Source organism: Anser brachyrhynchus (assembly GCF_964034855.1).
Source record: "Anser brachyrhynchus genome assembly, chromosome: 9".
In the NCBI taxonomy this organism is placed as follows: domain Eukaryota; kingdom Metazoa; phylum Chordata; class Aves; order Anseriformes; family Anatidae; genus Anser; species Anser brachyrhynchus.
Window position 1 is genome coordinate 4,586,397 of NC_137703.1, and position 16,340 is coordinate 4,602,736.

At 42.0% G+C, this 16,340-nt stretch overlaps 1 protein-coding gene across 5 annotated transcripts in view; it reads left to right on the forward strand.

Moving 5' to 3' along the window:
* Window positions 1–15,741, forward strand: part of LOC308200152 (uncharacterized protein) — a 222,834-nt gene extending 207,093 nt beyond the window's left edge. For all 5 annotated transcript variants that reach the window (XM_080605366.1, XM_080605365.1, XM_080605367.1 and 2 more), the window contains 8 exons: window positions 1,628–1,756; window positions 2,741–2,866; window positions 3,592–3,720; window positions 5,507–5,635; window positions 5,953–6,081; window positions 6,718–6,843; window positions 9,714–9,842; window positions 10,922–15,741. In XM_080605366.1, the coding sequence (XP_080461492.1) occupies window positions 1,628–1,756; window positions 2,741–2,866; window positions 3,592–3,720; window positions 5,507–5,635; window positions 5,953–6,081; window positions 6,718–6,843; window positions 9,714–9,842; window positions 10,922–11,001 (977 nt within the window). In that variant the 3' untranslated portion in view covers window positions 11,002–15,741. The remainder of the gene's footprint in view (window positions 1–1,627; window positions 1,757–2,740; window positions 2,867–3,591; window positions 3,721–5,506; window positions 5,636–5,952; window positions 6,082–6,717; window positions 6,844–9,713; window positions 9,843–10,921) is intronic.
* The last annotated feature ends 599 nt before the right edge of the window (window positions 15,742–16,340 follow it).

A 16,340-nucleotide genomic window follows, 5' to 3' on the forward strand; every position in this document is an offset into this window, starting at 1 on the left:
GCTGCAGGGCTCACACCTTGATGCCAGGGTTTGCACATGAAACAGATTTTCTGTACCGACAGATGGAAGCAGTGATGACGCAGTATTCATTGAGAAGAAGCCATGGTTGAGAAGGGCTGAGGAGAGTATTCGCATGTTGGAAAAGTGTGTATCTGTTTAGTCCTGATGATCTGCTATCCTGATTTGAGCAGAAGCCAATTTTCAATTTTATTTTAAAAGGCATCCCTTTAAAGCTTTACCGTAAGCTCTCCCTCTCTACTGAGTGGTTCAAAAAATCCATGGATTTCTCCAGGCACTCACACTATGCTTTCATGCCTTCAGAAAAAAGAGAAAATATATGAAGCTCCTTATACACAGATTGCAGGAGATCTGTTGCCTGGAGACGTGCAAATATATATTCAGCCAGATTGCCAAAGTAGCCATAGGCTTTCCTTTGGTGGGGATTAACAGAAGGAAGGAAGGAGCAAAGAAATGTCATTCAGAGGTAGCAGCATGCATGCAAATGTAGAATGATGGTCACGTTGCTCTGACAGCACTGGCTTTTCTCCCTTCCAGTACGCTGGGAAACTGGGGGAGCAACTTGCTTCTCCAGGGCTGGGTGGTGGCATGCTGGAGTCAGTCCTGGCAGCTGGAGGCACATGCCTAGCAGCTCTGCCCAGCTCTTTTCCTCAATTCCAGCCTCTGTGTCTTTAAAAGAGTATCCTGAAAACATGAGCTAAGCATGGCAGATGCATTAATGTCCTCCTGATCTTGTATCCGATGTTCTTTCAACATGAGCTGTCCAGAAGGAAAGCAGAAATATTCACCATCACCCAGAAAACCTCTGCACGGACACCTCATTGCCATGCTACACTGGCTTGGCAATCCAGCCAGGTCTAACGTCTGTTTGGGTTTTTACAAAACATAGCTTTATTTTTCTCAGAGAATTTTCTGGCTTTGCATTTAAAGCCTCTCTCTGCTGTATCCATCTTCTGAGAAGGTGTCTCCTGAGATTTTGTGTTATTGTCATGTGCACATTTTCGTAGCCCTCCACTAGATTTGCCAGAGCAATGCAAACGCCAGTTTGGAGCGCAAAAATAGATTATAGAGGAATCAAAATTTCTGCTACTTAAACATTTTTTGCAGGATGAGACTTGCCCGCTGCCTAGAACTGGTCAGCTAAAACGACAGCTAAATGAGGCAGAGCCTGCTCGTGGCTTCTCAACAGGCTGTTGTTGCCCAGAGGAGGAGGAGGGCCCCATCTCTCCATCTCTGCCATGGAAAGGAAAGGGGAGCACGTTGATTTGGAATAGAAACCCAGGAGAAAAATCTCTGAAGAGCCGGGCTTTCTTTTCTTGCTACCTTCGCATATGAGAAATGAGAAGAGCAGAGCCAGGAGCAGCAGGCTCGGTAGCAGCAGTCGGGCAGGCTCCCCAGAGCTTTGACTTGGAGCCGGAGAGGAGAGCACTGCCCAAGGCAACCATCTGCTTGTCAATGCCTACTCCTGGCCCTCCAGAAGCAAATAGAGTTAGAAAATGAAAATCTAATTTTGGATGAAAGTAACAAAGTGCTTATGACATGAAATGTAACGGTCCCAGTAGCAACATAGCCTAATGAACTTTTTTTATTATTATTATTTTTTAAACAGGGTGTCCAAAAGGTACTTACGGTTCATACTGCCAAAAAGCCTGTAAATGCATGAATGGAGGCCACTGCGACCCCGTGTCGGGAACTTGTGATTGCGCGCCTGGTTTCATTGGAGCCGACTGTAGTAAAAGTAAGCCAACATTCATGTTCTGCTTCGTTCAAAAAAATAGCAGAGAGAATAATCCACAGAAGAATTTGTCAGTATAAAACCAGACAGATCCCGGTTACCTCCTCCTTGAACTGTAAATCAGGATTCCAGCTTTGTAAAAATTCTCTTGCAAAATATTTTCCCTCTCTTCTGTGTGAGTAGAAACAAGGACACTCATCCCAGGATTACAACCTGCTTGCCCAAATTTATTTCTAGAGCCAACTCAGCATGAATTGCTCAAGTTCCTTCTTCCTGTCCAAAATTTCTAGGTTGAGAAATTATCTCAATATTTTGCTTCACGCTATGGTGCCATTATTTTCAGTAAATGGGAAAAAGATCAAGTTTTGTCATGGCAAAACTGGTAAAGGCTCCATGGCAACCTTACTCTTACTTCTCTATTTAAGTGCTAAATTTTGTGACTGAATTTCTGTGGTATTTCCAAAGCTGTGATCTCCTTATATGGGTAAACACAGCACCATTGGGATTTCCACTTGCGATACCTGTACTGACCATACAGGGTTAGTGCTAATCAAAGTTTACCTGATGTTTTATCATATTCAGTCACTTTCTGAAGTTTTCCTCAGCTTATTCACAGAAAGACAATGCTCGGTCATCTCTGGCTTTGCTCTTCAACATAGCAGAGCATCAATATTAAGGAAGGAAAGAAGTCTTTAGCTGGAAGCACGAGCAGCTGATATTTCAGTTTTGCACTCACCTTTCTGGTGGAAAACCTATTAAATATTTCATGTGAAAGCCTGAATTTTATTTATAACCTCAAAAAAAAAAGTTTCAGAGGAAGAAGCAGTTATGTCTTTGGGTGGGTTTTGTTTTCATAGTTGTAGTTTTGAAGTACATTAGCTGGGATGAAAAGGAAGCCGACTCTACTTGAAGGATCCTGCCTCCACTGGAAATGAAATCTGGCATTGGATACCCAGGGTGTTTAACAAAAGACTGTGTTTCCTTCAGCTTGCCCTGAAAATCGATTCGGGAAGGACTGCACCCAGTTCTGTGCGTGTGGTAAAGGTCAGTGCGACCCACGGACTGGCAAGTGTACCTGTCCTCCTGGCCAAACGGGACCCGGCTGTCAGCAAGGTAACAAAGCGGGACCTGAGGTCATCTCGTCAGTTGGGCACGTAGTTGTAACAACCAGCAAATAAAACTCAGCGCCAAACATTGTTTATGGATGTGTTTCCCAACGTATTTGGAGCCAGCATTTGCTTGATAACATTGCAGCTTGCTGTACTTTGCAGGATCTCAGCCCCTGTCTCTCTGTACTCGATCACCCTACCTTTATCGTGCCCCTATCTCCTGCCCACATCTCGCTGCTTTGCTTCGCCACCAGCAGCACCATTGCTCTGGTTTCTCTACAAAACTAGTCACTGCTTTCAGGGACTGCAGTTCAAACAGCAGTTTGAAACATAAAGATGGGGAAAAGAGCAGTGTATGCCACACAACGTGAGCAGTGTGGGCACTGTAGATGGATGGGGCTAAATTTTGAAGCACATTACTTGAACTGGAAAAGTGAAAAGAGAGGATTTGTTGAAGAGCAGGCATTGGAGGATGGGACAAAGGGAGGAGAGCAGGAGAAGCAAATATGAAGTGGAGTGAAGTGAGGAGATAATGAGAGACGAGGAGTGTTTGGATGAAATTGCTAATAAGGATGGAGTGTAGAAATGCATGTGTCCCACGGCCCTTGGGTACATCAGGCAATTGGGATACTCAGTGGGGAGCATATGTCTGTATTAATTCCCTGTCACATTCATCTTTTTTGGGGGATGCTAATTTATTTTTTTCCAAACTTTGTTAATTCTCTGTAGTGTGTCCCCAGGGACAATATGGCCCCAACTGCCGCCTGACATGTGCCTGTCAGAACGGCGGTATCTGTGACCACGTGGATGGCAGCTGCACTTGTGGACTCGGATGGACAGGAAGAGCGTGTGAGAAAGGTAATTTTCTGCTTTGATGGTAGTGAACGTGTACCTTCCAGCAGGGGTTTGCAGTGGCTATGGATCCTCAAAAGGGGACTGGTTTTGCTTAAGCCAGGACTCTCTCCCAGCTGGATTCATCTCTGTAGCTTCTCTCCTGCTGCATTGCCTCAAGTTAGAGCTTTAAATATATTTTTTTAGAGGCGGTTTCCTCGTGAGTCCTCATAATTTAATTCTCATAAATTCCTTTGCATGGACTCTTATTTCTTCTGTCCAACTTTTGTTTTCTTTTTTTCATGGGAACATTGTTTTGTATCTTCTTTCACACACTCTCCCAAGGTCAGCAGCAGACAGCATCTCTGTCCTCTCATTACAGTCTCTCTTGATATTCTTTTCCCTTTGACGTTGGACTGCAGTTAAACTTCCCATGTATTGATTTCTCTGATGTTCTGGCAACTTCAGTCCAAAGCAATTGAAATGGTCATGCTATCACATCCTTACTTCTCCGTGTCAGCTCTCCCTTACACAAGGCAAACCACACTTAATAGAATAAGCTCAGTTTTCACTCTAGAAAACCTCCTGCCAGCCCAGCGTAGAGTCTTTTCATGTGTCTTTCATTCCACCTCCCAAAAGAGTGCATTTCTGTGTTCCCATTTCTCTTTCTAGATAAGAGATATCTGTAGAGTTACAGACTTAGGTGGGCAGGAAACCATGAGTTTACTGCTATGATGTCAATTGAATGGTCAGCTTCACATTTAATATGATATCATCATTACATTATAGCTGCCACAGGGCAACGTCCTCAGCAGTCTCCAGGACCCTCATTTACGGCCTTCCTGCCCCTGACATCTGTAGATGGGGCAGACACGTACACATCACGTAAAGGAGGTGTGTGGTATCGTTAGAAAGATCTTCAGTGTTTATCTTTTTGATAGAGATACTAAGCTATCGGAAAACTCAATCTTAATTTCCACAGCAGCATGGTTTTGAGTCTGTTTTGACTAGAAATCAAAGCTAATCAGGCGTCTTTTTTCTGTTGATTAGATAGGATGTTCTTGAAAGATCTTGTCTGACATTTGCAGAGTTACGAATCTGGTTATGTGGATGGCCACGCTCAGTTAAGTCGGTCTGCACAGGTTCCAATTATCACAGCCGTGGAAGTTAACTTCTGTAGAAATGATGCACAGATTAATTATATTGACACAGTCACTTTTGCGTGACTTGACTTTCAGCAATTTGAGATGTGTTTAGTTCTGTAAAAGTAGATATCTAATTATACATGGAAAGTCTGTCGCTATGTGTGAAAAAATCACCTCCCGTTTTTATTAGGAGTCAAATAGTGTGAACTCCAATGATAACACAGAGGAGGAAAAGCTCTGTGTTTTCTTTCACACTTTGTAAGTGTCTAAAGAAAGTATTGCTGTAGATGTAGGGGAAAAAAAGAAAAGATACCATTTATTCTGTGGCTTCAAAACACTTTAGGGAGTGCGAAGGTTCAACATCGACTGTTTGGAGAGATAAATTTAAAGAGGTAGACTATAAGAAGTACAGGAAAAGTGAGCTCTTTGAACATCTATAAAGCAATTCTCATCAAAGTAAGCAAGCATGTAATAATAGTGCAGAAATGCTGTGCCTTCAGTGAGTACACCTGCATGAAGAGAAGGAAATTCATAACAATTGTTCACCTGAGCTCTGCAAGTTATTATGTGGGCATTACGTCTCAGCTGGAAAAGCTGTCAGGTAGGAGCTTTTCTGGGTGAGGTCGGTAATTCTTTCTTGTTTTTTTTTGTCCGCATGTGGTCAGCAGAATGTCTCCCTGGGAAGTACGGCTCTGGCTGCGGCTTGGACTGCATGTGTCAGCACAACGGCACTTGTGACAGGTTCACGGGGTGCTGCCGGTGCCCCGAAGGGTATTACGGACGCTCCTGCGAGCACAGTAAGAACCCCTCAGCAGCCCGGGTCGCCTGGTTTCCAGCAGTAACACAGGGTGGGGTGTCAGAGCGGTTCGGCGGTGGTTCAGTTAAAGTTCTGGGGGGTGTTCCAGATCACCCGTCTGCTTCCAGGCATAGTAACTTGCATACCTCTGACGTCGGGGTGTTGCTGGTGACTTTAAGAGCAGATGGGATTATTAGCAGTAATGGTAAATACCACTTTTGTTGGCTCCCAGGGAAGGTAGCTGCAAATACAGAGGATTTTAAAGGGATGTATGTTTTTCTTAATAAACTTTCCTCACTTGACACTTTCATTTCTCAGGGTGCCCCCTTGGATTTTACGGGCTAAGCTGTCTTCATGCATGCGCCTGTAAAAATGGAGCAAGCTGCGATGCCGTGACGGGGCAGTGCATTTGTCCTTCAGGTTATCAGGGTGTCCACTGTGACAAAGGTACTTATACCCATCTGATGTAAAAAAATAAACAAATCACATCATCATTTAAAAGTTTGTTTGTTGAGAGCAACATCTTCCATATTTTGAGCTTTGTGAATATCCTGGAACATTGATCGTGTGATCATTTACCTGTTACGTAGCTGGGTGTTCTCATTTCCTTATAAATTAACTAACCTGGTTTTGATTAACGGAGTGAAAGTCCTGGTCTCCATGCTGTCTTGCAGCAATGAGTTCCACATGTTGCTTATTAAGTTTCTTGTACTGATTTTAAATTTGCTTCTAAAATTCCAAGTAAGATTATTAAATTGGTACATGTCAAGCCAGTTGAGTGTTATGGAATGGTCTACTAAAGAGTTCTAATTAAAAAGGAAAATAAGTGCCAGTAACATTTTGGGACAGATTTACAGATACTTTTGATATGTTGGATTAGATGAAACCAGCAGAAAGAGAGTTCACATAAATATTATGCCTGTTCCACTGTATTCAGTCCTTCATTAAACTTGGCATTTGCACGAGGTTCAGCTGAGAGTTTATGAGCTTTTCTCCGAGACATCCTTCAAAAGCTCTTCTGGCCTGATGTATTTGTTGCAATGCCCATGTGCAGTGCACCTCAAATCATGCTATTCCCACCAGGCTGTGACAGCGGGTGGTTTGGAGAGAGCTGCCAGCGTCGGTGTGACTGCGGAGGAGCTCCCTGTGACCCAGCCACTGGGAAGTGCCTCTGCCCACCTGGGAAGACTGGAGACAAGTGTGACATCGGTAAGAGGAATATTTTCTAGGGGCTGGACTATGCACAGTTAAACCGATGTGACCCGTTGGCTGGTCTGAGCATAACTGTGAAAGGACATTTGCCAGTACAAAGTATTCAAGAACACATTGTTTGCAGCAAATTACTCTCGTGCATGTTATCACCGTTTTTAGCACCAGGCTGTACTCTTGATTTAATCACTGTTTAAATTGATACACCGATAGGGAAACCATGTATGGGTCAGCAGTAAAATGTCACTTGCCTTGAGTTTCAGAGAACAGGCGCTGCTGAATACACCGAGAAGCCCACAAGTTCTGCAGATGTAGGGGGGAGGACTCAAGAGGGCTGCAACTGGGCACGAAGGGATCAGATCGTGCGGGCGTTTTGTCACAGGGACATTTGTGGGGGTTTTCAGACCAGTGCAAAAGTGTCCAGCTCCAGGTGAGGGTAGTGGAGCTCAGCAGCCGTTGCTGGCTCTAGGATTCAGCAGTAGTCCGGGAACATTTAATCCAAATAGAATTGCCTCATATGCATCACAGACACTTGGGTTGTGTGTTTGGTAAATGGCTGGCCCACAAAAGCAGGATTATTTTGCAACAAGGGTATAAAAATAGGTGAGAAAATTCTCCTGTAAAGAAAACCAAGCAAACTGATGAAACTGTTGCAGGGCTGAGAGGCAGTAAAGGACAGGCAAGGTTCTTGAGCCAGATTCTGTTCTCAGTTATGCTGGTGGAAATTTTGGGTAATCAGTAAAAAGAATCACACTGGTTTAAACAAGTGTAAGAATAGATGTGTGATCCTAACGTTGTGGCAAACAAGATATAGGGAGTGAACGCCCACGTGCTAATTAATGTTGGAGGATCACGCAAGGAACCGCAATCCTCCCAAGCCCCAGAATCACAGGGGGGGGAATATTATTCCTCCTTTTGTTCTAGGAGAGGGCAGGAAACAGCTTTAAATACCCTGTTATTAATGTAAGCGAGGGGTCAAGTAATCGCCAGGAGCTTAGGGGCTAGTGCAATCCAAAAAACTAAAAGGGAGAATCATTTGCTTGCCGGACTGCACTGCCGTGTGGTCAGAAATTGAAGCAACCCCGTCTCCAGGCACTGGTGCGACTGGGACTTACCTACCCCGCAGCGAGCAGGGCTCTGTGCACCCAGAGGCCTTGCCAGTGAAGTTTTAGCAGAAACGGAACGCAAGGGGGAAGCTCAGCACCAAAAACCTGAGCCGAGTTCTTGCTTCTTGCAAACTCAAGGAGTCATTTTTATTTTTCTTAAATCAACTGGGGTAGCCCCCGTCCATGAAAAGCTGTTATGGGGTAGGTTTTATTTGCATTTTTATTTTCAATTAGGCTCAGTTCATCTGTGATATAACTGTGAGCAGCTGTGTCTGTGCAGCAGCCATAAAGATAAAAGGCCTGATTTTAATTTGAACTCTGGTAAAGCACCCATTAAACAGGCAAAATGTTAATTAAAAAGAAAAAAAAGAGAGAGAATATAACAGACTTTTATGGGCGCTCCTTTTCTGTAGTAAATTAACATTGCAGACTTTCAAACAGATGTCTTAAATACACATTGTTATTAACATGAAAATGTGGTATTACATAAATTAAAATCAGGTCCAGAGGTGTTCGAGGAGACCTTTTCTCATAACATTTCCTAATTGAAAAGGCCAAGCTCTGAGCGCATGGGGAGAGTTCTGCCACGTGTTGGGGCTGCAGCTGATGCAGGGCTCGGGAGCACTTTTATTTACCTCATGGTGCCTGCGTGAGAAAGCAAGCGCCTGGATTATTTACAGTGGTTTTCGGCGAGGTGAGGGAGAGAGGGCCATTGTTTACAATGCATTTAGCACCCTGCCCTGTGACCTGCTGCTAACTTTCCCTTCCTGCCTGTGCTCTGAATGCATAAAAAATTGCAACGAGCATTTGTCAGCCTAGGCATGAAATGTTCTTGTCCATCCTTTGCAGCGGAGGTAGATAGAGACCTTTTGTGAGCTGAAATTGCCGGGAGGCAGCAGAGTTGTGTGATCAGAGCATGATATATGAATATGCATAAAATGGATTAATTTCCAGTCCCACTTTCTGTGAGTGGAAGCTCTTTGCTGCTGCTCACTGGCAGCCAAGCCAGTAGAGAGCCACAGGAGATAGTGTGGCTCCAGGACGCTGACAGGAACTTTCCTGAGCAAATCCCAAGATCTCTTCTGTTGGGCTGCCAACCCCTGGTTGGACACTGGGGATGATTCCCATTCCGGGAACTTCTTTAGGACAGCTGGGTTACAGTTTGGGTGGACCACGCGGTAGATGAAACTTGAGGACTGCAAGGCTTTCCAAAATGTCATGTTTTAATATTAGCAGATGTAGGTGTCTAAGCAGCTTCCTGATCCCAGATCTGTATCTCCTGAGAGAAATATAGCAAAAGCATGTTATTATTTAAGACAGTTTCTTATACAGCGTAATAATAACTGATTTTTTTTTTTTTTTTTACTTTTATATTGGTAAGTATATAACTTTGGGCAAAACAAGGTTAATTCTTCTAACCCAGATTTTTATGCCAGATGGTATGAAGAGATTAAAAAACAATATTATTTTCAGTTCAGCAGTTGAGCCTAACAAAGCTTCCCCTTGTCTATAGAGCTTGATGGAGGTCCACATTCTCACCAGAGCATGTGTGAAGTTTATACTCTGTCCCAGGGACTTTTATGATTATTTTTTTTTAATAAATATCCCTGATTTTCTTACTGTGTTTGCATTTTGCCCTGAATGCTGACATTGGTCTCAGTTCCTTCCATTTCTGTCCACGCATTTTCAAGGAGGCTCTTCTGTAGCACAGCCATCAAACAGGGAGAAGCATTCACCCTCTTCCAAACACTTCTGTCCTTCCAGGATGCAGGTCGGACCAGTACGGCCCCAATTGCTCTCTGCGATGCCAGTGTGCCAGCAAATCCCAGTGCAATCCCTACAACGGGAAGTGCGTGTGCCCAGCCACATGGATGGGGCCAACCTGCAAAGAAGGTAACACAACCTGGTGGTGCACGGGCTTTCTTAGTCAAAGAAATCATGCACTGACCATAGTCAGTGGACCTCGTGGACAGGAGCAGCACCCCATCACGCCAACGTGCTGCCTAGCAGCAGCCACCACTGTTTCTGTGTCAGGCTGTGTGATGCAGTAGCCCTTCTGCATTTCCTTCTCTGGTGAAAAACTCAGAGTCCATGACAGAAGCAGCTTTGCTTGGAAGGGTTGTGTCAGTGTGTGCTGCCCTCCCAAAGGCCCAGGAGCCTGATGTCTCAAATGCCAAAGGATACTGCAAACACCGGGATTCATTCTGGGTGGTTGTGAGGCCTTGGTCAAACTGGTTTCCCCTCAGAGAAGGCTGTGACGTGGAGAGGTTGTGCTGCTTGCTCAAGGGTTCCTGTGTCCACCTCCAGCACAGCTGTGCTGGAGAGCTGTATGCTCTTCTGTGTCTGTAGGTATGAAATTGTGCCCTGAAAGAGCTGATATCCCACAGCCTTGTAAGATGAATGAAGAGGTTTATTTGCTGTGCGTGCCATCAGACTCACATACTGTTCATAGAGATGGCAGGTTTTGAAGAGCATGATGAGATCTGTTAAGTGGCTGGATAAGTAGATAAAACATTGAAAAACACACTTGGATTGATCTGTGAGGGCCCAAGAAGCTCAGCACACTGCCACAAAAGGTTTTTGTCTGTCTGTGGTTTTTATTTTTTTTTATTTTTTTTGTTGTTGTTGTTGTTGTCTTTTTGTTTTTAATTTAGGTAATTTCTCTTCTTCATGATGTACAGTACCGTGTGCTGTTTCCTTTCACATGTAGTCTAAACATGTCTGGCTTTTGGTGTTACCAAGCAAGTCTGCCATTAGTTTAGGAAATATTTTGGGAACCTTCCATTTAAGAGTTGCTTTTACTGTTGTGATGGTTCCATCTGCCTCTATGAGGAGGCCAGTTAACTCAGTCCTCTACCTTTCTTTGAAGAGTACCATTTATTAAATTATTTAAGTGTAAATTGTATAATCTATATAATATTTCAGTATTATGTTATATAGACCTAAGACTGCGTTTCTACTTAATTCTCTAGGTGGCCCTCCAAAGCCTCCTTTTTATGAAGAACAAACTCAAGAAAGAGGGAGTATTTTTCCAAGAGCTCTACAACAGTAACATTTGGACTAATAAATGAACTGTTTTATATGCACAGACGGTATTTGAATTTGGATATGAAAACAGCTATTCAATTCAGCTTGAATTGTGCTGAAGTATTCACACTTCTTATGGAAGACTACAGAGGCCATTTAGTAGCTGGATCCTTTTAAAAAGTTGAATCTGTTTCATGTATTTATTCCTAGCCTCTTACCCTCCATTAATCTGCTCGGGACACTCGTTCTGATATATACGATAATTCATTGTTTGAAAGCTTGGACATGTTTTTAGTAAAACCAGCTCCAAAGAGTATCAGGATAAGCAGCATGTAACACATCAACTGACGGTGAGCCATACCATGTATAAGTGACTTTCTAAACCCACTTGACAACCGGCATGAAGTTAAATGAGTGTTTAACATATTAAGAAGCCAATATGGATTCACTGCAAAATCACGTTGCACAGAAACTAGTGAAATTCACCACATTCCTCTTTGAAAAATATCTTATGCTCTAGAAAAACATCCGGTCTAATTTTAAAATTGCAACTGATGAAGAATCCACCACAGTCCTTGATAAGATGTTAATTAATTTAAGAATACGCACCATTTCAAGTGTGGATTGGTTGGAAGTATCCGTCTGTATCTTGCTTGCATCTGAGTCTCTTTTCTAAAGAGCAGGATGACATCTGTCAGGCTCTTCTGGCTTTCTGCATTCTCCCATCTTGCCAGCTGAGTTTCTCAGTGGTTTGCTGAGTCAAACTGTGCAGCAGTTCTTGTAAAACTCTAACGTCCAATGCAGAAAGTTTTATCCTGAATGGAGAAAGTGGATAGTTAGCAAGGATATATATGTGTAATGATAATCTGCGTGCTCTGTGTGTAAAGGATTATAATGTGCTCTTACTGCACAATAACTTCATTGCCAGTTTTAAAAAGTCCTTCGTGATGCCATTCAACAGCTGCTGTTGGTCACTTAGAACAAGGACATTTTGGTGCTATTTTGTATGTTTACACAGGTTGTTCTTTAATATAGGACTAAGTCATTATAAAGAAATAATGTTCTTTGTTATAATATTCTGAATTAACCAGGCTAGAAGATTTCAGAGTACCTCTTTTCACCTCCATTCAGGTTCGGAGTTACAAAACCTGTGTAGTAACCTCTTGAGTCTGACTAGATCAAAAGTGCACTTAGTGAAAGACACCAGCACCATGGGCTCTGGGGGCAAGGTAGTACGAGCTGTTTCAGGACTTGTGTTCACACACCACAACAAATTGCAATGCTGCAAGAAAAAATTTTTGTCTTAAAAGAGAGAAAGTGACAATAATTGACACTAACTTGTGATTTTTAAAAATGTTTGTTGTTGCAGTTGGTTAATGAGTGTGTGAAGTAACAGTTACCCCGTGGTTCACCCCAGGTCTTAACCCAATCTGCAGCCGTTAGCTGTCTGCTACGGAGCAAGTACCACTTGCTCACCTGGGACTGTAATTCAAACTGTGATCTAGTGAAAGCAATACAGGTTTGGGAAGTGTTTTTCAAGCTTCATGGAAGTCTTATTGTTGCTATTCATCACTTCACAGGTATCGGAAGCCATCGTAAACTCAGTAAAGATATTTGACTGTGACCAAATTAATTAACCAACTGCTTTCAGCCAGAAAATCTCAGGGGTTGATTCTGATCCCTTGTCATTTCTTTGTTATAGCTGAATAAATCACTAGAACCTTTGCTTGACTTGATGTAAACATGACAAAATTGTTGTCCCCAAACTAGTCAGAAGCAAGTGGTTCTCAGCAGGCCTCTTCTGTCAGCTGTGACATTTTTAATGTTCTTTTGGAGATGTGCTGGCCTAGATCTGATCTCAAAATGGTGTGAAGTTGGGGCAGTTTAACTGAATTAGAACTGTTAAGGTAAATCTTGTGCAAGATGATTAGTTATCATCATAGTAACTGCTGGAGAAAAAGAACCATCCAAGTCAAGCGACTGATGTCTTTTGATCCTATGTATTTACTACAAACTACAACAGTAATGCAAGCATTGCATTCAAAATTTTTCATATTATCATAGAATAGATAGCTTGGAAGAGACCTCTGGAGGTACAGGCTTCTCCTTAAAGCATGGTCAACTTCAAAGTTGACAAAGTTGCTGAGAGATCATCCAGTTATGTTAAATATCTCCAAGGATGGACAGCCCACAACCTCTTTGGGGCCCTGCCCAGTGCATGCTCACAGGTTTTTTTTCCTAGTTTCTGACCAGAATTTCCCATGTTTCGACTTCTGTCCACTGCCTCTCGTCCTGTCAATGCGCATGTCTGAGAAGAGTTTGGCTTCACCTTGTCTGCAGCCCCCATGGGGCAGTTGAAGACAGCAATGGCATCTCCCACGGTCTTCTCTGCTGACGACTGAGGACACCCTGCTCCCTCGGAGCCTCCTGCGTGCTGTGCCCCAGCCCCTGGTTATCTCCGCGACCCTTCGCCAGCCCCAGCCCAGTCTGTTGGACATTTTGGTTCTCAGAAAGATGCCCGATGTCTGGTATGGTTACTCAGCAGCTAATGCACAAAACCCAACAACTTACATATTGCTGTTTGACAGCAGTTTATAAAATGTACTGTTTTCTTCTTATCTTTGTATACTTGTGTGTGATTAGAGCAGCTAATCAAAGGGGGGAACTTTTCCCAAGCCATATTCTTTACACCTGTGTATTCTTGTTTACATTTTCCACAGTATCTTGATATTAGAATTGTAAATATGTACTATAAGGGAAGTAAAAGATTTTGTATTAAGTATTTTTAAAGAATGTCACAATGTTAGGTACATGATGAAACACGTATTTTAAGTGACTGATACTGAGCCTGTGCCAATGAATCGGGGGCCCAAGTAGATCTGCCTGGGAAATAGTTTCAGCAAACTTTTTTTTTTTAGATTGGAAAATGCCAATTCATACAAAACTATTCATATGCAATAGTCTTTTTTATTAATTCCTCCTTCAAAATACTTCTTAGCTTCTTTATGTTATTGCCCTGGGGACAGAAGTTCACTTCAGTGCCGTTAAACAGATCATTCTGATCTGGGGCTCAATATGACTTTTTGTTCCAAAACATAGAATAAAGCACAATCATATAAAGATGAAGATAAAAATTAAGTATTTAAAAAATATTAAAAGAAGACTTTTCAATGTCTTTTCTTGGTTTGCTATTTGTGTAGGTTTTCACTTTTTTCACAAAGCGGGGAAAATGTTTATAGGATGTCATTTTCTAAAAGAGCTAAAACTTTTCATCATTAGCTATTGTCAAAGTACTTGCTTGTGATATCACTAATGTGTTTTGATGCTACTCCTTACTTCACATTAACAAATTTACCTAATTCTGTGCCTGAAAAATAGTCTTTATTAGACTGCGTGGACTTTTTTAATGGAAAAGCTACTAAATTATAATAGATTGGCATTGTGGCAAGCGAGTGGGAAGTGAGCTTAATTACTACTAAAATAATATAACTGCTTATTTGGTTCATCAGTGAAAGACTGTCAGGATGAACATCCTGAACATAGCACTGCTGTTTGTTGAAAATGAAAGTGAAAACTTCAGTGAAAATGGTTTGTGATTTAAATTTATGTCCATTTTCCACTTGGTAATGACTTTCTTGGCTATCTGATTCCCAGAGGACTGAAGTTAATTATGCTTTCTTGAAACGAGTGCTCTGTGTATTCCACCGTAACATGCTTGCATACACAGATAACTCTTTTTAGAAAGACATTTAAATTATTTTGAACATGCAATTTCTGTGCGAAATGCCACTCTCTTTCCTTGTTGTGTATTCCAGATAACTTCACTTTGAGAAGAGTGGAAATGAGCTGAGTGTAACTCAGTGGATCCAGCAGAATTTTATTCAATGTGAATTCATGAAACCAGAACAACATGTTTTAAGTTAGACTTCAGTATTTATAACACTATTCTCATAGGAAAACAATCAGAATTTTAAAAATTCCCCGCTTCTCCTGCCAAAAATTATTATTCTACTTTTATCCTTTTTATGTTGAAGAACCATAGCTATTAAAGTTTGCCCAGATTTCTTGCCAACCATATTATTTTGATTGGCTGCAGATTTCTGTTTGTGTAAGTAATAACCATCACAGTGTCAGAAGTTGCCAACGGGACAAACATGGAAATTATACCTTTCTATCCTTTCCAGAGTAGCCAAAGACAGAGTTTGGAGCCATCGTGGCTTCACACTGCTGATCTAACAATGACAAATAACAACGTTTCTGTAAGAGTTTAGTGTTTTATCAGAGCAAAGAAAAGTTTGTGAAGAGCTCCTAAAAAGAGCTGGTATACCCAGATACTGCCATCTTCCCATCCCTCTGTTAATTTTTATTTTTATTTTTTGTAGTTAGGCCAGAAACTTCCTCAGACCCCAGTTCCTGAAGGACTTTTCCTGCATGTGGACCTGCGGCTGACTGCACCAGCTCCATGCATGAGCTGCAACTGTGCTCAGTAATTATTTTGTGGGGCCAAAGCTTTAAATTCGAATGCTGTAAAGCAATTTCCAGCAGTAAGCAAGGAAACTCAGACTTGTAGTGTACGCATTGTTTATTATTTTTTTGTTGTTGTTGTTGCTTTTAATAAGCAGTTGCATAGCAATGTTATTTCTGTGAATTTGTGACCCCTTTCAAAGAATATGTGGGGTGTATCTCAAAGCTGTACTGTACTTTCTGTTGTACACGTATCACAGTGAAAGGATGCTTTTTTTATATAAAGTTGTCATTAAAAGTTGTTCTTGTTTTCTCCTTATTGATAGCCTTAATGCAGTAGGCTTATATTGTGGATGACAATTTACTCTGTTAAACTAATTTACATTCAGAGCAAACACACTGAAATCACACCTGCTCTTAGTAGTTTGTACGGAATAAATAATGGCCTTTATATAAATGGGTTTGTATAAAGATCCCTGACCAGAGCAACTTGTCCAGTGACTGAGCCTGATAAATAGAGGTTTTTGGCACTCAGACTCCAGAGTATTAGAAATATTCAAAACAGAGCATAAATCTTGTTGGAAGAGGCTGGTTATGAAGTGTAACATTTCTGGAAGACTTGGGCATTAAGCACTTTGAAGGTATTTGAAACCGCACACCTGCAGGCTTCCATCAGACTTCTTGGACACTTCCCAGAGCCTAATACTTGCCGAACAAATAGCCTTGTTCACCTTAAGGGTATTGTCTTCTCACATTGGCAGGAGCTAAAGGAACACATGGGCCTGTTTAATGCCAAATAATGCAGTAAGTGTGTGCTGGTTAATTGGAAGTAGCATGCTAAATTGAATTCAAAATGTGTAACAAAGGGGGGACAGTATATCAAGCTGTCAGAGAAAAAAA